This window comes from Numenius arquata, chromosome 19 (assembly GCF_964106895.1).
Source record: "Numenius arquata chromosome 19, bNumArq3.hap1.1, whole genome shotgun sequence".
NCBI lineage: Eukaryota > Metazoa > Chordata > Aves > Charadriiformes > Scolopacidae > Numenius > Numenius arquata.
Genome location: NC_133594.1, coordinates 10446455 through 10469309, shown reverse-complemented (window position 1 = coordinate 10469309; position 22855 = coordinate 10446455). Strand labels below are relative to the sequence as shown.

Here is a 22855-nt window from a genome sequence, read left to right as displayed (position 1 = left end):
GACTGATTAAATGATTATTTCCATTTTTGTTTGTGCTGACAAAGATGACGACAAGATTATATTCCTGTAGAGGGGAAGGGCGAGACAAATCCACAAGGACAAATTAGATTTATTGTGAATCAGATTACCTGCTTTGGAATATTAACATCTAGCAAAAACTGTTTTCATGGTTTCAGTTTATGTTCAGTTGTTTTACCCCAAGCTTTCCGGCAGGTCCGAATGATCCATTCATGCTCCTCATCATCTAAAGGGGAGATAAAGGGAACACCAAATATCGCCATGTCAGATCTGCTCTTTGCATCACTAGGGTTCAGCTCAAACAAGCGATTATTCTTTTGAGAAATAAATCAATTTTTAGCCATTGGCATCTCTTAGAACGCATTTTTTTGTTTGTTTCTTTAAAGGATTGTGTGCTGTTGTGTTGGAATTTGTCAAGGCAGGAGGTACTGGATCTATGGCAATGACTGATTATTCGTCTGTTTGATAAGATTAGCTTGGGCAGAACTATGAGATTTACACATATTATGGGTTTTGACTTTGGCAGGAGATGTGCAGGAGATATGTTGAAACTATCAGAAATGAAGATTCAGATTTTTACAATTTTGAGTTTGCATTGCTTGTTGGTCTATGGAAAGGGAAGGTGAAGAAAAATCTATAGTCAAAACCTGGGTTTCTTGTCTTACAGCTTTTCTTTCAGTGCTGTTTGTGAAATGTACATTATGACAGGTATCGAGAAGCTGATGTAGTGACCGTTAGACATATTTTAGACCATCTTCTGTGTCCCTTGTTAGTATTCACGTCTGTCATATTTATTCTCAGAGCATGATGACAGTGTTGAAAGAAAAAAAAAATCAAAGACGATGTAGAGAAAAACAACTATCCAGCAAAGTTTGAATAGAAATTTGTGTAGGATTTCAAAAAAATAAGTTGGCAAATGTTAAATTGTGGCTTCTTAATTCCAGGGTTTTACATAGTCTTGTATCCAAAGAGTGTTCTGCAGCCTTTTCTTTTGTGTTTGTGTAGGGGGAAAGAGATCTGTGTAGTAGAACAGGAAAAACGTACTTCAAAAAGCCTCAGAAAAAAAAATCAAAGTATTACTTAAAACAATACCTGTATTTATTTTTATATAAATGAAATGTATTAGAGCTGCTTCTTGTGTTTACCAGTGTCTTAGCAAATTCATATTAGCTGCTTGTGATGTGTGCTTCTAACCTGCCTCCATCTAAATTTTAAGGAGTTTGTAGCAGCCCTTATAACCTGAAAGAATAGATGATTGTAAGAAGGATGGAGCCGAGGGGGCTGTAGTCCCGGTACCGTGACCATCGCTTGGCATAGTGTGTAATCCCACTTCCACACCACTGCTGAGCTCCTGCTTGGGTAGGTCAAAACAGATCAAGAAAGAAGCATGTTGCTTGTAAGGAGTCAAATTTTCATGGAGATCTTTTGACTGTACAGTTGTACTTTTAAGTTAAAGCGACACATTAGCATTTCAAATGCAAAAGGTAGAAAAGTCCTCGGGAATGAAGTTGTGCTGACCTACGAAGGGAAAGTTCACAGGAGGGTATGTGATAAATTAGGTCTGATGCACAAGTCTTCAAGCTTGGGGGTTAATCTTACTGATTGCAGTGGGTTTCGAATCAAGTCAGCTTTGTCTTTCCTTTTTTTTTTCTTTTTTTTTTTTTTCCATTCCTGGCTGAGTTGAGTGCACGCCTTCGCTTCTCCGAAGGTGCTGCTCACATGCAGCTCTGTTGGCATCCTGGCAAAAGGCTTAAGGAAAAGCATGTGCCAAGGCATTTGTCCCTTGTCTGAACGGCAGCACTCGTCTGCCACCCCTGACAACTGGTAGTCAGAAAGGCCAGTGAGTTGCGGGAGGTTTTCCCTAAGACCCTGCTCTCCAGTTTGCTCTTCGCATAGTCACTGATTTCCAGACAAAGTGCTGGCTTGTGCCTACTGACCCTCTTCTCACTCCCCTCTTGAGGCTGCTGGCTTGCAAAAGCTGGGTTTTGGTGGAGAGTGCCCAGCTTTGAGCATCACCCCAGTGACCGTGAATGGGTTGGGGAACACACTTGTGCTGCCATTGTTACAACAGCTCAGCCTGTGGGCTGGCTCTAATGACTGAAAAATGTTACCGTTTGGATAGAATAGCTAAGTTCGGCTCTTTCTGTTTTTTGCTGACGTGATCTCTTTTTTATTTCCTATGCCTATGAATCAATAGGTCCGTAACAAAATACACCATTAACGGCACATTTCTTTTTTGGGCACAAACTAGGAGAAAATAAACGCTGAAAAATATGCTAAAAGGGAAATTAAAAAGATAAGCACTGAATCTTGCTTAAAGACCACGCAGCCCTTAGAGAGGCAGAGATTCCACTGAGGGCTGCAGCAGGAATGCAAATGTGGTCCTTAAGCTTCCTTAAAAACAACATCAAAGCCATAATCAATGTGCTGGCTTTTGTTCTATGCACTAGGTGTTCCAGCACGGTAACGACGTGATCACGTGCGCCTTGGCTAGAATAGATATTGTCCAACCTGGGTAGTCTGTGATTTTAGCTGGAATCGCCTTAACTAAAAAAAAAAAAATAAATAGTTTATCTGAGCCTGTAATAATTGCAAGAAAATGAAACTTTGTCTATTTCTGCCATGGTGAAGGAATAAACAAAACTTACATCCCTGCTATCTAGCTCCTATTTGGGAACAGATATACACGGCTCATCTCAGTACTAGGAATAATCAGCCTTCCTAGTGAGAAATATACAGCACTCCCTTAGCTGAGCATCAAGGCTGTAAGCACTAAGAAAGGCAGCTGCTAACTTGGCTTTCAGGTTTCCAACACATCCTTGGTTTGCCTAGGCTGTTTCCTTCTGTGCTCTGGATCATCGTGGTCTCCTGGGAAAGCACACAAGGCAGGTTGCTCTAAGGATTTTAGCCTCCCAGGACCAGCCCTAAAATGTCTCAGTTTATGCAGTGATCTGATTCCATGTAAATTAAGTAGATGTTCATAAGTGCTGCTTAACTTGCATATAGCTTAATCAGATGTAAAAACTGAATGAGCTATATGGATTCCAACTTTGTATGTGAAAAATAGATGTAATGACTCTATACTCCAAAAAATAGCCTAAAGCAAATCTGTAGAATTGCCATCCAGCCCAGCCGTACCGTGCTACTGGTCCTTGGTCAGGGTAAGGGGAAATGAAATAATTGATCCAACACAGAGAGAAGAACCACAAACCCAGAGATGAGAATGGGTCCAGGGCTAGCTATGTGGGAAGAGGCAGGGAAATATTAGAATGTAAAGAGTTAAGCTATGGTAAAACATACTTTTGCTACACTAAAGAAGACTGGTTGATAATTACTGTAGTTTTAGGGCTATTTGAATCAGTGCAGCTGCAACCTCTTCAGTAGTAACCCCTGAAACAAGACAAACTGGGTTTATTGTACTGAACAAGTCTTAAAGCTCCTCCCTGATTGTTAGTAATTGGCAGCAATGGACTTAACAGCCTCTTGACTACCCTTTTTACACTCTACCTGACTGTGCAGCTAACAATTTAAATCACAGATGCCGATCCTTCTTTGTGGCAGCTGCTTGTTAACTACACGTTCCTCTTTTTCTGTCACTGGCTGCTTCCATAACCCTGCAACACCAGGGTTAGATTGGAGAATCACATTTCATCAATATTTAAAATGGAATTAAACCTTGAAGTTTGATTAATGCTACCAGATAGTGAGTTGTAATTACTATTTTGCAAATTGCAATTGTTTGAATATGTTAATATGATTGTCTAAGCACATCTTCACCTTCAGAAGTAATTTTCCCTTTAAAAAAGATTTGAAAAAAATACAAACTCTTTAATCAGTGGTAAATTATCACCCTGTGCACAATTAGGTAGTATGGGGTTCTTCATGTGTGCTGAATTTTGTGTCAGCATATTTATCTCTAAAAGTTTATCCATTTTTTTAGCTTTTCCTCAGTAGAATATACATTCATGGAACAGACTTTGCTGAAACAGGACTAACCATGCTGATATTTGAAGGTAAAGAAAAAAAGCCGTGTCTGAAAATTTTATTGCAATCTGGTGTATCCTTGTTCAGTTAGTAAATGTTAAGAAGTTATTTCTTCTGAAGTTAGTGAAATATAATGATTATTATCATGATGTATCACTGAAATCTTGAAATGGAGATAGCAAGAGATCTTAATGGATGAACTCTTAGAATAAATGTAAGTATTGAGTGATTCTTTTGAATTATTTTCTTGTGTCTCAATCAAAAATAAGATCAGTTTTCCAGCCCCCACAAAATATATTTTGAATATTGTGGGCCAGATCCTCAGCCAGCCCAAACTGGCACAGCTTGTCTTTTATTTCTGTAATTAATTCAGGCTGTTTTCGTTAAGCAGGCAGAGGCATACGGAGCCAACCCTCGTAGCCACCTGCACGACTGGTGTCCAGAAAGAGCATCTGCCCACAGTAGGTGATTAACCAGGGGTGCAAGTCCTACTGCTCTCCTGTTGGACACTGTCTACACAGCCAACAGGTCAGTTTGGATAGAGTCTTTTTAGGCAAATAAGACCCAGCTAAATCTGTTAGTTGTACTGTTCCTCTAAGTAGCCCATTTCAAAATTAGTTCTTCTCAACAAATACTGCTTTGCAAGTTTCTTCCTTCTTTTGGGTGGCTTTAGGGCAAGCTCCAAACATCAGCAAAGTCCAAACAGGTGTCTGCCAAAAATGCTGTTAGGTGTATTCCATGGTGAGCTCAAACTGCAGCCCAGTGGATTTGGCTCAACATCTCTGCAAAATGAAACCACTTGTCTAATTTTCAATGTTCGGTCTAAAAGTAGTGGCAGAAGAGACTTCCCCAACTACACACTCCAGATTTATCTCTCAACTGGGATTAGAAACAGCTGAAAATTCAGGGTGGGCTTGCTTCAGGGTGCTTCCAAGGGACGACTTGAAAATACACTGTAATTTAGGTGCATTTAATCTTCCTATATTAAATGCATATTGCAAAGTTTAAAATTATTTGTTTCTAGCTATCGCGTTTCTGTGTTGCTTATGGAAACCCCAGCTGTGAGAGACTTCCTACGACTCTGCATGCTTAGAGGTCTGCCATGATGCAGAGTGGAGACCCTCAGTAAACAGCAGTGTTGTCGTGTAGGCTTCTGGATCTACCTTCTTCGTGTCTTAAAGGCTTTGTCTACACTGGAGGCCTGATGCACTCCAAAATTCAGATCCTTGGCTTCCTCCTCTGCCCAAAGGCGAGTTGGGACCAGACGTGAGTGTGCATCGTCCCTTTGCTCACTCTCGCTTCTGTTAAAGGCCTTGTGAGCAGGGAGGGCAGTAGATGTGCACTGGTATGTCCCTCCATCAGGACAATCGGAGGCTCACAGCTCCGGCGCACACTGAGGACACAGCCATGTGGTAAGAGCAGCTTTCCATGGCTATAGTTTGTAAGAGAGTATGTTTACAATAGACAATTCTTGAACAAGAGCTGAGTTTCCTCTCTGTTTGCAGAGGGCCAGTCACACACAGACCATTGTAAACAACAATATCATTTAATTCTTTCACAGGCCTGACTCCTCCCATCACCCGCAGTGCAGTTTATCATGTTCTTCCACTAGACAATTACAATCACATGTGATAGCATCTCAGCCACGGATTCTGCCTGGCACACCCCTTTCATTTCCACTGCCCCCACTCCCGGTCCCTAGCACCACTTTCCTTACTGCACCTGACCCCACCAACGTCAAGGCTGGCAAGAAAATGGAAAATATGTTTTCAATTAACCTTTGCTTCCACCCACAAATTCTCACCCTTCCATTTACTTTTAATTACTGTAATTCCAAAATGGCCCCCAAATGAACTTTCCATCTCTTGTAAAACTTGTTTTCACATGAACTGTATAGTTCAATGTAAGTGCCTATAAGACTTTTGTATAACCTATCTAATGGATTCACAATGGGATGGCCAGCACGCAAACAGCATTGTTATTCTTGGCATGCCACTATTTGGAACTGAAACTTTCACAGTTTTCAAAACGATAAGTATTTTAAGATCAGGAAACCACAAGGAACAATATATCTGCAAAAGCTATAGCTACTGAAATTGCTGTAGTAACCTACACCGTGATGCATACATTAATATTATCATTGTTGGTTATAGTATTGCATATAAATCATATGGGTTCATAATCTATTTTACTGAATGGAGGGTACTTTATATTAAAGCATGTAAGCCAAATTTAATCTAAAAACATTTTCTTGGTTACATGGAGAAGTCTCCAATATCTCTGTCACCTGAGCAGACTTTGACGCTGAGAAAGACATAATAAGTATGTGTTTTGCAATGGCATTCAAAATGTGCCTGATCTTAACGCTTTTCTATATAAAAAAATACGAAAAGAGCATATGATGGGTAGGAGAATTGGTACAACATCTTAAAAAGAGTTCAGCGTAAAGTAAGAATAGACGTGAAACTACATCTCGTGTCTTTTCTTAATATAAAGAAGACTCAATTTCCTTCTGCCATCTTCACTTCAATACTCATTCATTTGCCTTGCCCACTCAGCAGTCCCCAGTTTGATACTTGCTAATGTTCTGCCTCTCCTCCTTCTAAGATCTGGCTCCTCAACTAATTTATTTGTTAAGCATTGGACATTATTTAGGTCCAAAGCTCTCACAGTAGGACCAAAGCTATCTAACTAAAAAATAGGAAGAGATAGTTGAGTGATGCTTGACGATCCAGATGAAAGAGCTTTAATACCATTTCTAACCTTCCTCTTAATGTAATAATTTTCAAATCTTCTGACCAGCATAGAAGCAGTGAATCTGGAAAGCAAGCACCAGAAAACTGGAATTGTATGAATGTGGGCAGAAAAACTACGTCCTGGGACTAGACATAAGGGAAAAAAGCATTTGGGGGTTGGAGGAGACGTGACCAAAAGATGAATTTGTATGGACTTGTGTAGAGTCTTGCGGGCAAAGAAAACAAGCTGAGTGCCATAGCAGAGAGAAAAAACATATTTTGTAGTGGTATTTTGGAGGAATATGAATCAAAGAGGCAAGAAATAAGAGTTAGCAGTAAAAAGGACAAGTACTTCAGCTGCTGCAAGAAAAGCAAAGGGCTACTCACATTCGTATGCTCTACTTGTGTAAAGGGAGAGTAGTATTGGCTCTCTGTTTTACAAAACCCTGCTTTCAGAAATAAGTTTGTCAGCCAAAGAGAAAAAAAGATCAATGGATTGCAATAAATGGCATTTAACATAAAAATGAGTAAAATTTACAATTCAGTTAACTTGTTAAATGTTAAAAAATCAGCAAACAATAGACACAATTTGTTTTGTTCAGAGCCCAGAGGTAGAGACCAAATCCTCTAAATTAATTTCTGCAAAAGCTGTTTTTTTTTTCCAAACAGGTCTGGATCCTATTCGTTGTAGAATATACTGATTACCAACTATTTTTAAGAGCTTTACACAAACATTATTTCTTTTGTTGTGTGAAATGCAGAATCAGCCATCTGGCAAATGCCCCAGAGCTAAAATCTTTTACATGACATATAATTCAAAATGATTAAATATACAACAGAAAATAGCTATAGCATTGCACTTAAAATAGCATGAACTTTTACTGCCGATCAAAACTGATTTCTTTAGCTTAACAAGTATCCAAAGAACAATTATTTGAAGAGCTTTTAAGAGTTTCAATATGTAGGAACTAAACCTCATCTAAATTCAGTATCTTAAGTCAAATAAAAAAGAAACAAATGTACAAAAGATTAAATGGTCCTGCGTTATAAGTAGACATTTAAATCTATGGGAAGCTAAATTCATTCGCACAAAAATACTATATTCCCTCTGTATGTGTATTGCTGGGGCTTTCCTCTCCATTGCAAAGGGCATCTGCCAAAACAACTCTTACATTCTTAGGCAATGACTAGGGACTAGCCTGGAATCAGACTGTTCATCCACTCCCTCCATCATCAGAATGGGCAATTTCAAAGAAGAACGGGGAATAAAGCTCCGTGCATGATCCCTAAATGCAGTCAATCTTTTTTTCCTGCACCACAGTCGACTTTAACTTAAACTTGCTGTCTTTTTTCCAGAAATACTCCAGGCCTGAAAAATTGCCAGGTCCCCATCCCACACCCAATTCTCCAGTAGTTTATGAGAAAGAGCACGCAAACATCTGCATGTGTTTGGGGTACATGAGGGTAGGTACAGAAATATTACCCTGCATAATTATTGAGTGGTTATGGCTCTGTTTCTCAACTACATTTTTCAGACAAGTCAAAGTCTACATTTCCCAAAAAGCACTTGGTGCAAGTCAGATCTGAGTCGTAAGATGAGAAAGTCTAAATGTAGGAGATTTATTTCATGGATTTGCGTACTTGGATAAACCTGAAATGGATGAATACATTGCTGCCGACTTTCCAAAAAATTTTGCTTCTAAATTCTTTCAGACCAAGCATGAGAACCTTCATCCCAAGGTAACAACGTGAGGAAACTGTAAGTCTGTGATTACTAAGGCTTAGAATTAAAATGGCTTCACACCCTTGCCTGTGGAGTTGGGTCAGCCTCACAACCAAGGAACCTCAGACGTTCTAAACCCAGACTTTTCTAAACTATAAAAAAATAATGTTCTTGAATCTTGACCTTTTCAGCTCATAATGATTCCTGAAGCAGCAGGATTTTTTCCTGCTGCTTTTTACATGACTTTCAGGCTTGTAGAAATCCTAAGCTGATTGCTGGCTGATTTGGGATTGCAGCAACACCAAAACCTCTCCTCTTAATAAGACACTTGTTCTGGTTTTCCGGGCCTAATCCTGCTCTTAATAATGTGCATGTTAATTCAGTTACCTGACTGAACTTTTTGTGTAAAGGCAGGCTTTATGTCTTCCTGCTCTTGATGTTATATGAAGAGATGCACATATTTCAGGTAATATTGACTGCAGTATAGAAAACCACCCTATACACCATACACATACTAATTAAACCTGAAGATGGATTATGAAAGTGGCAGCACAACTATTCTCATATTACAAAGAGCAAGAGCATGTTTTATATTATTTAACCCATCCTTGGGAGAACCACAGGAGAAACAGAGCAATTTTCATCAGAAGTATCTTTGCTTTTCATCAAAAGAGAGGTGACCCAAGCAATCTCCTATAATCTTTTCCATCTCAGTAGAAAAAAATTCTGTCTTTGATGGTATTTTCTCTTTGAAAGCTATGGGCTTCTCTGATATTCAGGGGTCCCAAAACCTGAATGTCACTGCTCTTCTTGTACCTCTTTTCTTTGCATTAAACAGAACATCATATATTTTCTACTTTTTACTGAAAAATCGGGAAATCTTCCCATCGTTCTATTGACCAAGCTCTCTTACAAAGGTGCCAGGAGTCCTATTTCTGGGGAGGAAAAAATAAAAAAGTAATACTCCTAGTGAAACAGGAGCCTAGTCCCAGTATCTATTCAAAATAAACAACGTATCTTCTTACAAATAAGCATTCCCATTCTTATTTATGTGTCCAATTTTGTGTACTTCGGAATACTGGGGAGGAAAAAAAAAAAGATTGAAGAACACATGGAGAATCAAGAGAAATTTGAGCATCCCTGAGGAAAGAGAGGTTTAGGGACGGAGTAATAGCTGCAAGAGTGTAATGAGAATTTGGAAAACTTTACTAGATAAAAACGTATAACAAAACTGTTGCTGTCATTTCGTTCCCTGGGCCTGATTATGTTTTCATGATGGGCCTTTGCACTGCTTTAACAGTAAGAGTTCTTTAAGTAAATGAGTATCAGACCTCCATGCTCGTGAAAGGCAAGGCTTGCCAAATTTAACCAGAGTCTCTACGGCACCCTACGCACACTCATCTTGACGAAGAAGTGGTGGAAGCAAACTCAGTAGTTCCAAATGGTGCCTATTTTCTTCTCTTTTAGAATGGTACCTGGATGCTGCCAGTTGTGCTGGCAAGTCAGTGCCAAGGCTGCATGTTTCCTTGCCCTCTTTCACAAACAGCCGAGAAACAATCAGAAATTGCTTCATAATAGGGCCAGGGTGAAAGGTGAGAACTGGAGTATTCTGCAAGCCTGCTGCCAGACCTGAGGAAGATAGTGTCATTTTGGTAAACCTGTCAAGCTGTTGTAAGAACTTCCTGAATGCTTCCTACCATCTGCTTTTGATGCTTTCAAGACTTGGCTGGAAGCCTGGAGGTTTTCCTGCTCCTTCCTGCCCAACCTATAATGGAGTAATTCTGGATCTGTTCCCTGTCATCCCAGCCTCTTCCTCAGTTTCTTCTGCTTACAGCTGGGGTTTTTTTAATTTTTTTTTTTTCTTTACTGCAGTGGCCTTGTGCCCTGAATCATCTCTCCTGGGGCGGTAAGAGTTCCTCTGATGTTGAACAAGTGCCGGGTTTTTCAATTGTCTTCATCTTCTTGAGAGGAAGGGTCTGGCCTACATGACACATTCCTTCTTCACACTCACATCAACAAGTTTAACTTTGTGTACAGGGCTCTCAATGGACCGGCCACACAAAGCACATCTCCAACTGCTCCGTCAGACTGCACGCTGCGCTGGTCTGGGTAGCGAATATTGATTGATATAATTTGTAGGGTTTGAGATAAATGTCATAAAGGACAATGAGTTCAAAGAACAGATTAAAAAACAATAAATTGAATTCCAAGGCGTTCCCTCCTGTACTAATCTGTGTAGGTTCCTGTGTTTTTGGAAAGCATGTTGCTTATCTTCCTCATCAGTAGGCCCACTGCATTCCAGTATTTTGGATCAATGCCATTTGTAATAATCTAGATCAGTTTTTATTCAACGTTTATAAAACAGGCCATGTATCATAGGGTATACTTTATAGCAGATGGTATCTCCAATTCATTTAACCCCCCCTTCACTTCCCTCCTCCAATATCACAGTGCATACTTATAACAGCTCTTGTAAGTAGAGCTGAGCAGAATTTTTTCAACAAATAGTAAATTTGCTGAAAAATGGAGTTTCCAAGCAACAAAACTGTTAAACTGTGGCACACTGAAAAGGAAATGTTTTGTCTTCTAGAAACACCAGGTCTTGCAATTTGGACATTTGGGTAAAAAAAAAAAAAAAAAAAAAAAAGTGGGGGGGGTGGGTGGTTGCTTTCAGAAATCATTTTCGTTTAAAAAAATTTTATGCTAAAAACGTGATAAAAACAAAGGTTCAATAGAACACAAAGTGTTTGTTTCAGGTCAGATGACATTTTTTTGTGTTATTCTGTTGTCAACTGTTTGGGCAGTGTTTTTAATTTGAAAAGTTTCTCTTTTGGCTTGATGAGAACTAATTTTCCCCAAGGCTTATTAATTTAGAGACTCATCCACAAGACCCAATATTTGCCAGGGTCTACTCAAAACACAGCCCTACAAGGTGACAAGAAAGTTTCCTGTTCAGCAAGGCATTTAAACACAGCCCTAAGACTCACTTCAATGAAATGGACTATTTTACCATGTAGAGATAAGCACATGCTTAAGCACTTAGCCGGTTCACAACAGAGAGTTTATTAGCTTTCAGGATCAGTGATGTACACCTTACAACCACTCCCTTGCTTGAGATCATAATGGAAGAGACTGAAGATTTTCCTGAGATGAACATACCAAACGGTAATAAAATAATCATGTCTACCTGGGAATACTTCATTGTAATTTTGCAAAACATGATTTATACAACTCTGGGGATACATAAATCGCTGATAAAAATAAATAAGTAAAAAATATTTTAGCTCTGTGATAACAGAATCAAATTATGGATTTTTTTTATGTTTTAGCTTTAATCACGCATCCTAGAAGATATGACAAATAAACTCATTTTAGTTTACCTTGCAGAAGTAGTTAATCATACCTGCGTTTCTCAGAAATCTGTGTTTGTAGTCAACAACAACTCTGGTTTCAGGACTATAGAATCCATCGCCACAGTCATAACATCCTATTGGGATTTTTCTGGGAGGATCCAGATTTGTAAGCTGAGAAATGCCTGAAGAAAAAAAAACACAAAGGGTTTTCTTTATTTTGCTTTTTTTTTCCCATTTGTGTCTTTGATCAAGACAACTAACAAATATTACATCTCCATGGCATTTGCTATAAAAACAATGCTGTTACCTTACAATAAATCTTATAAAACATTTTGCCAATTTTGCAGATGGAAAAAAATGAAAATGGAAAAATCCATACACAAAAAGTGTGTGATAAGAAGATATCACTTTGATTTCCTCATTGCGGTCCCGTGATTCAGCCCACTAAGCTAACATTATAAATATGACCCCAAACTCCAAAAACGGGGCCAGGAGAGTCTTGCTGGCCTCACAGAACAACTACATGTCATCGCTAAAATATTCTTTGTAGAAAGAAGAGTATTTTATGTATTACGTTACAGCTTTTACTCACTTGGTCCTTATAAATCTTTTCACCTTTTGACCACAGACAAATAATGACATTATCAAAGCCTTCAGTAAAAATATAGGCCAGACACAAATGTTTATTTTGGTACCTACTAAAAAGCTATGTGGGATAGCTGCATTCAAACTTTATTTGGTGTTCTGGATGTAAATTAATTGCTTTTGCTCAACTTTCCTATATTAAAAGCACGCTGAAGGTGAAATGTACAAAAGGGTTAATGGGGATATGAAGAGCTGTAGATAACAGAGCCCCGTCCTGCGGGGTCATCGCTCCAGGAGAGACCGTGCTGTGGGTTGTGCTGGTGGAAGGTGGTGTCAGCATTCTTCTGGCAGCGTCGTACGGTCAGGTCCTGAAATTAGCCAGAGCGTTTCTGCTCCATGTTACTCATGTAGCCGAATTAATCTTTCTTAAGCAAAGTTGTTAGTTTAATTCCTTCCAGACTCTTAGGATCGCAAACGCAATTCAGTACCTGCTGGTTTAAGACCAGAACAGATTTCTGTATAAAATCTTCTGTCGTAGCCGTCACAGTAATGCCATTTTTTATCTTTGTATTCGAGACCATCTGCGAAAGTGTATTTCCCCTGCAAAACATGTTCAAGCACAGAGTTAATAAACGTGATGGATGGATGGAGCACGAACGGGGCCAGCGTTCCCGCTGCCAAAACCGCGCGTTAGCTGAGCAGAGCCAGCGCAGGGGTCAGCTGGGGCTCAGGTAGGGTTGGGAACCGCATCTGCGGGACACCGGCCACGAGCTGAGGGGGCAAAAAATCGGCTTGGCTCGGAAATCTGCGTATTTCACCCCAAAACTTTCCCAGCAGCGTGGCCTCCAGGGAGGCCCCTTGGGGTGAGGACCCCCGCACCCGGGATACCTGCGTGGGCACCCCGCGGTGCCAGACCGCCCGGTATCTGCCGCCGTTGGGGAACAGCAGTTCTCCCTCGCCCTCAAACATCCCGTCCTTCAGCTCTCCCCGGTACTCGGCGCCCGTCGGCAGCGTGTAGAAGCCCAGTCCCTCCATCCTGGAAGAGACAGGGCGGTTGAGGAAGGAAGGAAGGAGAGAGGGAGGAGGAGCGGGCAGCCCCGCGCCCCACCGGGCCCACCTGCTCCTCACGGTGTCCCCGTAGTAACGGCCGCCCGTCACCTCCATGGCGGCCCGGCCCGGCGCGGCCGCGTCTCCATGGCAACGCCGCGGCGGGGGAGGGGGAGAGAAAGCCCCGCCCTCCGCGGCCGCCGCGCATGCGCACTCCCCGCCCCTCGCCGGCGGCGCGTGCGCGGTGACGGCGGGCGCTGAGGGGAGCTCAAGGAGAGCGGCGCCGCCGCCATGCCCGGCTCCCTGCAGGTGCCCTCCCTGGAGGAGCTCGACGTGCAGGAGGTGAGTGAGCGACCGCCGCCGCCGGGCCCTTCCCCCGCCGGGCCGGCGCCGAGGCAGGCCGCCCCCCATTGCCGCTCTGCCCCGCTGTAGGTGACGGTCAGCTCGGCCGTGCTGAAGGCCGCGGCCCACCACTACGGCTCGCAGTGCGACCGGCCCAACAAGGAGTTCATGCTGTGCCGTTGGGAGGAGAAGGACCCGCGCAAGTGCCTACGGGAGGGCCGTCAGGTCAACCAGTGCGCCCTCGAATTCTTCAGGTGAGCGGGACCCCCCCCCCAGCCAGGCTGCCCCCGCGGCCACCCCGCCGAGGCCTCCTCTGCCCTGAGGTGAAGGTGTTTTGGGGTCTCCTGGCGTAGTGCGTCCTTGCCGAGCTTTGCTATTCGACTGCTGGCGGTCACTGAGTTTAATTAAAAATGCTGCTACCACCACAAATTCAGAGGCTTTATTGTTGCTTCCTAAACTTTACCTCTTGAGAATAGAGGCCGTGCCCTTTTTTGTTTTCTTCCTTTATTTATACTTTAATTTATCCTTTCATATGAAACTCTATGGCCTCTTCTCCAGAGTAGGTGGCTCAGGTTTTTCTTGGGTTAGCAAAGGAATTGGGGGGGGGGTTGGGGGAGTAGCGGAAGGCTTGCTGCTTCTGCATCTTGCACCTGTATTATGAAATCCAGGAAACCAACCTCTGCTTTGTGTTGTCTCTCCTTTCTGTTTCACAGGTGTACCACTGTGAAAGGTCAGGTAGATGCACAATTTACCTCATATGACCAAAAATGTAGATCAAGGCACATGCTCTTGTGCCTTCAGAACAAGATTTGTTGCTAGCAAAAGGCCTAGTTTAATTCGCTCATAGCGTGTCCACTTAGAGCATAGCAGTTAGTAACTGGAAACCTCTGTCCTAAGCATGTCTTCTTGGGCTTGAGACACCAAATTAATTTGGAAGCATTAGAGCATTGTGTAACGTACGCTAAGTTACTTGGCAAAACAGGGATCCCATATGGAGGAGCTGTGTATATCTATCTAGCAAGAATACCTTCTACATATTAGTTAAGTTATTGCTATCCCTACTTGTAGCTACAGTGATGCAGATTTTACTGGTGTTGGTATGAAGTTCTGTTTAATGATGCTGCAGATATTGACTTTTCTGAAGACTTTAAATGTTTCTGAGAACTTAAAACTACAAACACACTTTATCAAAAATTGAGGTTTGAATGAGTGAGAGAGAAAAACATTAAATGTACAACACTTGCTAACGTTTTCTTCCTGTGATCTTTTTCTTACAGGAAGATTAAGACGCACTGTGCGGAGCCATTTACTGAGTACTGGACGTGCATTGACTATACCAACTTGCAGGAGCTCCGTCGATGCCGAAAGCAGCAGGCAGTGTTTGATAACTGTGTGCTGGAGAAGTTGGGTTGGGTGAGACCGGATCTGGGACAGCTCTCTAAGGTAACTTCATACCTTTTTGATTGGATAGGCAGATTCTTCTCTCACTTCTTATGGACATTGTGCCCAGATCAGGTCTCAAACCCTTCTCCCAGCCAGAAGGTGATTCATGAACTCAACACTGGAAGCTTGTGGACTTTACTAGAAGTCAGGACTCTGCATTCTGTAGGGTTGCTTTCCCCGAAGATTTGCACTTAAACAACGCCACTTGCTCTTATGTTCTTGCTCTTCCTAGCACAGAGACCTTTCCTTTAGGAGTGAAGCTCACGCACACGTAGAACCACACTGTAGTTATGATTGAAATGCCCCTTCCCTCCCTTTTTTTTTTTTTTTTTGGAAAATAGAAGCTCTCATCAGATCAGCAGTTGTCATTTGGTGGTACTTGGTAGATCTTTCTTTAAGTTTGACCGAGTCTACCTTTTCTGTTAAATGCTGTGGGAAGTCTTACAATTTCTTTTTTCTTCCAGGTCACGAAAGTGAAGACAGACCGTCCTATGCCTGAGAATGCCTATCACTCTAGACCTAGACCAGAGCCAAATCCACCCATTGAAGGAGAGCTGAAGCCCTCTCCATTTGGCAGTAGGCTCTTTTTCTGGTCCTGGTAAAGTGGGCAGGCTGTGCTGTAACTGAAGTGCAAAGTTGTATTGTTTGCAAATGTAAATTGTCCGGTATGCGTTGGGTATAACTTTAATCATTAAAGAACCCCAAACCGTTACATGGCATGTTTTCTTTAAACATACTCGCACATCACAGCAACTGAAAAAATGTATTTCCCTGTTTTACACAGTGATCTCTGCAGTCCTGTAGCCTGTAGGACCGTCTTAACACTAGTGATGCCAGTTGCTTGGTAGTGGCTACCAGGTGTGTCTGAGATGTCTATAAATGTAGCTGGAGTCTTTGACTACCCCTTCAAACAAAAACTGGCATGAGACTCTACTTACTGGTTGAGAGCACTGTCACTTGGGTCAAGGAAGCCTTGAGAACAAACAAGTCGTTAATGTCTTCCCTTAGTCTTGCAACTGATAATTGTGCATTTTTTTTCCAAGGGACTCTGCCTGTATAGATTTAGCTTAAAACCTGTCTTGGAGCAAGGATTTAGTGTGAATATGTGGTGTTTGCTAGGTACAAGGACGTAAAGACCCATGTTCTCCTTGCCAGCTACTCGTTTCTCATGCAGCTACGTTAGTGGCTTCTTTTTAATTTATTTTTATTGAGGGAACACAAGCTATTTCAGAAAAGTTGCACTAAATTTGCAACACCTTTAAGGGAAAATGATCTCCTGTCCCATTAAGCAGTGCAAGAAGGTGGCTTGTCTTCTGTCTCAGGGCCCTGACTTGAGGGGTTTGGGGCAGATCCTTCCCGTTGTTTCACTGTGGTAGGCTTTTGGATAGGTGAGTAAATCAGCTTTCTTTAATTAGTCTTTTCTACAATATCTAAAAGTCATATGTTTTGTAGGAAGTAGATCTAGTCTTTCGTCTATTTCCACCCAATAGCAAGAAACTTATTACGAAGGTCAGAAAAAAATGAAATGAACTTTTTTTCATGAAGACATCTGCAGTTTAGCTTTGTCTGGGCCAGATGGTGTAGCCTGAGCCGTAGGAAGGACATGGGCAGTGCTTTGCTCCTTGAGCAGTGTGGGTAAGTAATGGAAGATCGGCGAGGAGGACTGTCAACACGCTCAAGTGACTTGAGTGTGAGGTGCTGGAAAACACATATATCACACTAATTGTTGTTCAGCCTTACGTGCTCAACAAGTAGAACATGTGCACTTAGATAACGTAGGCCTGGGGTGGGCTCAGGGGCACCTTATTGAACGTGCCCGAGATTCCTGCCCTGCCCTTGAGGAAGATCAAAGCACAGCAGAAAACTGCCTGCCTCGATCCTCGAAATAACAGGCCAGGACAGCAAGCGTGAGCTCCCCCTCTCTCCCTCCCTTGCTAACAAGGACTCTCTCTCGCTCCGCGGTGCCTGCGTCCCCTGCTTGCGTGCCTCTGCTTGGGTGCTCTTCTGGAGATTCCCTGATCCGTGAGGTACAAAGATTAAATTTGTTTTTTGCCTTTCTTCCGTGGTTTTGTGGTTGTTCCTGCATCCCGCCTGCATCGGCTGGCACAAGCAGCCTGGCCGTTACTAGGAGCTGGAAGGTTTACCATCTCCTTGTTTCGGGTAGCACTAAACTGTAACGGGCCTGGAGCTGCAGCATGTGTTTCTGATCCATGGAGCTTGAGGGAAAATTGTATAACATTTATCTAAAAATAGCTCATGCCTTGTGGCTCGTGGGTTGGTGCTACTCTGTGTACTCTGTGCTGGCTGGAACTCGAAGCAGGTGCTGTGGCATACGTGTTTTCGTTTTAATGTCTTAGCAGCTCCCCCTCTAAACCCGTGGAACGGTGTGCACCTCTGCAGTTCCTCCTTCCCGACCACTGCCAGCGTTGCAGAGCAGCCACGTATCGCTGAGGAAAGATAACCCCCTTTCTGCAGAGACTGAAATTAGGATAAGCTTGGGGTCTAATTACATTCAGCTGAGTTGAGTGAAATGAGGTTTGGCCAAGCAGAGGATAAATTGTTCTGGGATGTTAACACGTGTCACATCTGATCTTTTGTTGCTGACCCACTCCAATAGTGAGGCAACCTCGCAGAAAGACTTTTTAGATATTACTTACTATGTTTTGCTAATAACTTACTATTGTCAGCATAATGTATGAAACATTGCACTGCTGAACATCTGCTTTTGAATAAAACAGGCCTGGGCATTCCAGTAGTCAGTCCCTAATCATAATTAAAGAGTATTTTTCCCATTAAATGGCTTCTGAAAAGAATGACATGCATAAATAAGGGGACAATCGTTTTTTTTAAACAGCCTTTTAGGAACCCCACCCTTAAGTTAGCTGGTACTGTAAGCAAAAAAGAAAATAAAATAGTGATTTATGCTGCAGCCTCACAGGGTTTAAGATTGTTCATCTGCTTCATGAGAGCTGAATCTACTGCTTCTTGGGTCAGAGGCAGTTGATCCGATAATGACGCATTTAAAAGTGAGAGTTAACGATCTGCTCGCGTGGATCCCCACTTCAGTTTCAAGCAGGAGTGGGCAGGTGAATGTACGAAAGAGAACAGAGGAGAAGGACAATGAAGTGATAAAGTCAAGTAGAACTCAGCTGTGTTGTGAGCACTTCTTTCATTAACCTCTTTGAGATAATTGCTTCTTGTTTTTATCTCTTGGCTGAGTTTCTGTGAGAAAGTGCTGCCAGAGGTCTGCTTCCTGGCGCTTCGGACAGGGCCTGTACGTAGCTATTTCTGTTCAAAATCGTGTGGTTTTACTCAAACGTAGATGCCCCCTTCGGAGCTGTAATGTTTTCTTGGAAACTTTAGAACAAGTGAATGTCGAGATTGAGTAAAGACCATAAAAGTATTTTTGAGGAATGCATCCTGACATTTTTTTGGCAGATGGAGAGCAGACGCGTACAGATTCAACCCAGATATTTTGCTGGCGATGTGAAAAGTGTTATTTGTGATGTTGTAGGCTCTTAGCTCTGCCAGAGCTTCTAATCACATGTGTCAAATTAACAAGATTTTAAGACAGTCTCGTGGGGTTTTTTTGCCACACCATGGGCTAGATTAGGCAGAACCTGCTTGGTTCTTTCAGATTATGGATGGGGGGAGTAAGATCCTAGTGTAATCTCTAATCCCAGTAAGGTAGGAGGGTGCATTTCTGGTGCAGCAGAGTTGTGTGGTGTGAGCACAACAGCATCCTGGAGAGACACCCCACCACCACCAAAGACACCTGGCAGTTTGACGTGCCCTGGTCTTGCATGGTTCTGCCAAACTCCAGGGCAAAAGGGCTGGAGGAGGTGCCCCGTTAGCCAAAAAGGCCAGGAGTCCAACAGCAACTCCCACTGCTTCTGGTCTCCAAATCCGAGCAAGTGGTGGCAAGTAATTAGTTTTATTTGGCTCTCTTTCCAGTTTCATAGTTCCGTTGCCTGTCATATTGTCCGTGTTCATCCCTCATAAAAAAAGAGTCTCCCAGGAGTCAGTTCAGGCGTTTGTAAACTGAGATTCTCTATGGCAAAAACCATCCTGGTACTCCTCTTCCTCTGCCTTCAATTGTAGTATGGTTCTGGAAGGGATGAATAAGGTGAGTTGGTGGGTTGTTTTTTTCCTCCCAATTCATAAGAAAAGATCTTTATACCAAGGATTCATAATTTTAAAGAACCTTTACCTTCAGAACAAGGGTACTCCCATAAAGCCAGAGAAGAAATGTGGAGCTCAGGGTAACTTTGTAAAATCCTTTTGAAAGCTTGCTGTGTGCTTGGGTACTGGAAGCGTTTTGAAACTAGAATCCATGTGGATCACTATCGGGAGATTTAAGACTCCCTCTTGTGGCTGCATTAAGCTGATCCGGGGTGTCTGTGTGGAGATTTTGCCATCATGAAAGTCCTAAGGCCCCTTCCGTATCGCTAAGAGAAACTTGATCAGGTCTTTTGTCTCTGCTACAAAATTCACTTGAACATTGTCTCTACTTTAATTTTTTTTTTCTACATACGAAAATTTTTGAATTCAGTCTGAAGAGAGGAAGAGGAAGAAAAATGGTTTGAAAACACGATCACCTCAATCACATTTGGTGTGACCTGAGGAAACTGAGGCAGAGCCAGAGCAGACGGAGGAGGTTGGGAAATCCCAGTGTAGATTATTTTTGCTTCTCTGAATCCAGAAAAAGGGGGGTCCCTGGTGCTGCAAAGAACAGGGTGATTCTGGAACTGTGGGGCCAGTGCCAAAGTGTGACAGGCAAACATCAGAAGCAGGTTAATTATAATATTATTTCTTTTTGTTAGGAAGGGACATGACCTTAATGGATGGTCTTAATAATGCAACTTGTTAATAGTTTTGTGTTTTTTTCACGCGAGTCCTTCTAGCTGGGGACTTAATCCGAGTCTGTTCGAAGACCCTTCCTGCACAGTTGTGTGCGTACAAGTAGTACTTTAGCAAAGTGAGAAGATCTGGGAAAATTCAGAACAGCAAACTAGAAGCAAGAAGTCTGTCTGTAGTGTTATTTTGGATATTAAGGCAGTAAATCAGCCCCAGAAGCCGAAAGGGGGGGTGGCTCCCAGACCCAGAGGCAGGTCAGCAGCACAGCTCACTTGGCGGTGCAGGGGCTATTCCTGGTTTTGGTTTCTTTCTGCTTCAACAGCAAGTGTCTCCACTCCCTCACGCTGTTGGAAAAGCTTTGGCGAGCCCAACGCGTGCGTCGGTGTGGGTTCCTCTGGTGTGCGAGGGCTGTGCTTGAGGGGAGCAGGCGATGAGTGGAGCTGCGTTGCCTGCGCGCTCCCGGTCTGCCCGAGAGCTGCTCCAGGGACAGGGCTGGGACACGAAGAGCTTTGCTGTACCTGACTGGATCCAGGAGTAAGGGCTCAAAGAAAAGAAATGAGAGCATTCAATAAGGTAAAAGCTCTTCCATCTTTCCTGCATCCCAAGCATCTCCCCATCGCTGCTGCTCTGGCTGTCTGTGGAACAGCGGAGATCACGCTTGTCTGCCTTGGTCTGTTTGCAGATGCCTGAACAAAAGGATTCCGACCTGCCCGTTCCTGTGCTCTTGGCTGGGCTGGAAAATGCAGATGGTTCAAGTGAGCGTTCCGTTCCCGCTGTGTTCTGCAGCGCAAAATGGCGAACAGCTTTTGCTGTTTTGATGGGGTTTAAATTAATTTCTCCCTGCTCACCAGGGGAAATGAGGGCTGGGAAGAACGGCCATGCCTGTTGCTTTGTTAAGCTTGGCTTTGGCTCTGATTCTGGCACCAGGAATGGAAATAAAATACAGGGAAGGGGAGCTTTAGAAAAGAGCTATGGGTCTGCTCCCAAGTTGATAGGTTAAACCGCACAAAACACCGGCTCTGAGGCACTGCTCTAATATTTGTAAAATCAGCATGGCAGCTCTGTTCAGGGCTGTGAGTCACCCCGAGGGTGGTTCAGCTCTTTATAAGCGGCAGCGCAGCCTTCTGCTTCCACGCGAATGGGAGCGAGAACCTTAATGGAGCCAGGATTACCCCTTTGGTGAGAGCACCCTCTGACCTCTGCTTTGCTCTCCCTGCCTCCCCTTTTGCAGCCGAGCCCAGAGAGGAACCAGACCCATCTTTGTCTGGGAGAAAAGGACTGGATGGAGCCCTTGGACGTGAATCCCACCGAGTGTGACCGTGTCCCCCCTCGCTGTTCCTCCTGTGCCCGAGCTCTGCCCGGCTGCTCCTGCGGGACGCGCTCAGGTGTGGCCCGACTTGGCTCTGGCTGTCGGGACGGCGCTGAGAGCCAGCCTGACCCCAGCCATGTGCGGGCGGCGGGGGGCTCTGCCGGTCCCCCCAGGCACAGTCTCGGGCGCTCGTGGCAAGCCTGCGCTCCAGGCTAAACAGAGGAAGGTGAGGGTCAGCGGCAGAGAGCTCTGCCCAAGACTCAGGAAGCACATTTTGGCAGAGGAAAGAAATACAATACAAGCAGGGAGGGGAAACTCAGCTTCCATCCAACCCCCTCCAAGAAGCTTTTGGCTCCCTACAGCTGCTGGAGTCTTTACTGTCCATTATTGGGCTCTTTATTGTTAGCTCTCGTGTGTTTGTTTTCTGTCTTTTACACCAGCAGAGGGGACAAGAAGGGAGCAGCACGGACCGGAGGGTAGAGCCCTGCGCTGGGGAACAGACAGCCCGGCTTCCCTTTCCTGCCTGTCACTATCTCATTGTGTGGCCTTGGGGCATGTCACTTCCCTCTCTGCCCTGGCTCCTCTGTGCGATGGGATGGTTCCACCCAACACAGAGCTCTCGGCTTGTTTACTCCTCTTTGTCCTTGTGAAGTGCCTCAGAGGAGTCTTGGGGGACGCTCTGCGTGGCCATGGCCGGCCCAGACCCACGGCTCCAGGGACAGACAGCTCTGTCATGGGGAAGGTGGCTGGAGGTGTCACTGCCAGAGGGATGGAAGATGAGAAGTCCAATTCTCAACACCCTGAGTCTCTCTGCCTTTCGGAGACCAAAGAGAACACCGAGCTCTGAGCCTTTCTTTGCCGTGGTGGTACCGTGATGTGTGGAAATGGGAGCCAGGGAGGTGGTTACAGGAGTGAAAGTCCCCAAAACACGTGTAGCACCAGTGCAGAGCCCTTGTCCTCACAAAACCCGCTCTGCTCCCCATCATCACTTGCCCAGAGCCTTTGTTTCTTCCAACCATGAATGAAACCAGTTGTGGGATGGTGTGTTCAGGGCATGACATAATCTGAGTCTGGGGCTGCGCTGGAGGAATCCTTTTGAAGATTTACTAGTCTGGCTAATTGCAATGAAACTATGAAGGTGCTACACTCCAAATGAGTAACAGTTAATAAGTGGGGGCTTCTGCTTTCTCGTGCTTTTTGCTAGGAAACAAACCAGAGCAATTCTGGCTCCATCAGTGGCCTTTCCTTTTAGGAAGGGGTCTGTCTGAGGCACGCTAACACATTTTCACAAAGCCCCCGTCCATCTCAGTGTTGCTAGTAGCAGAAAATTTGATTAAAAATATAAGCTGCTTCCTTGCTCCTTTCTCTGTATGTTGCCTTTCTGTGTTTCTTTAAGCTTGAGCAGTGACAATCGCCCGCAGGATTTGTTTGCTGTTTGTTGACATTTTCACTTTCTGAT

At 43.6% G+C, this 22855-nt stretch overlaps 2 protein-coding genes across 3 annotated transcripts; one reads left to right on the top strand and one right to left on the bottom strand.

Annotated features, from left to right (window-relative positions):
• Positions 1-164: 164 nt before the first annotated feature.
• Positions 165-13562, bottom strand: MORN5 (MORN repeat containing 5). Its single transcript, XM_074161010.1, has 5 exons — positions 13516-13562; positions 13287-13434; positions 12887-12998; positions 11864-11995; positions 165-244 (listed from the first exon to the last, which is right to left on the bottom strand). Exons 1-5 carry the CDS (start codon positions 13560-13562, stop codon positions 165-167), a joined length of 519 nt encoding a protein of 172 aa, XP_074017111.1.
• Positions 13563-13677: 115 nt separating this feature from the next.
• Positions 13678-17288, top strand: NDUFA8 (NADH:ubiquinone oxidoreductase subunit A8). 2 transcript variants are annotated; one of them, XM_074161211.1, is made up of 4 exons: positions 13678-13787; positions 13878-14041; positions 15065-15230; positions 15695-17288. In XM_074161211.1, the coding sequence occupies exons 1-4, from the start codon at positions 13737-13739 to the stop codon at positions 15830-15832; spliced, it is 519 nt and encodes a 172-aa protein (XP_074017312.1). In that variant the 5' UTR covers positions 13678-13736; the 3' UTR covers positions 15833-17288. The 2 variants fall into 2 exon arrangements, with proteins under 2 accessions (XP_074017312.1, XP_074017313.1); XM_074161212.1 differs by having other exon boundaries at positions 13737-13787; positions 13878-14020; positions 15695-15941.
• The last annotated feature ends 5567 nt before the right edge of the window (positions 17289-22855 follow it).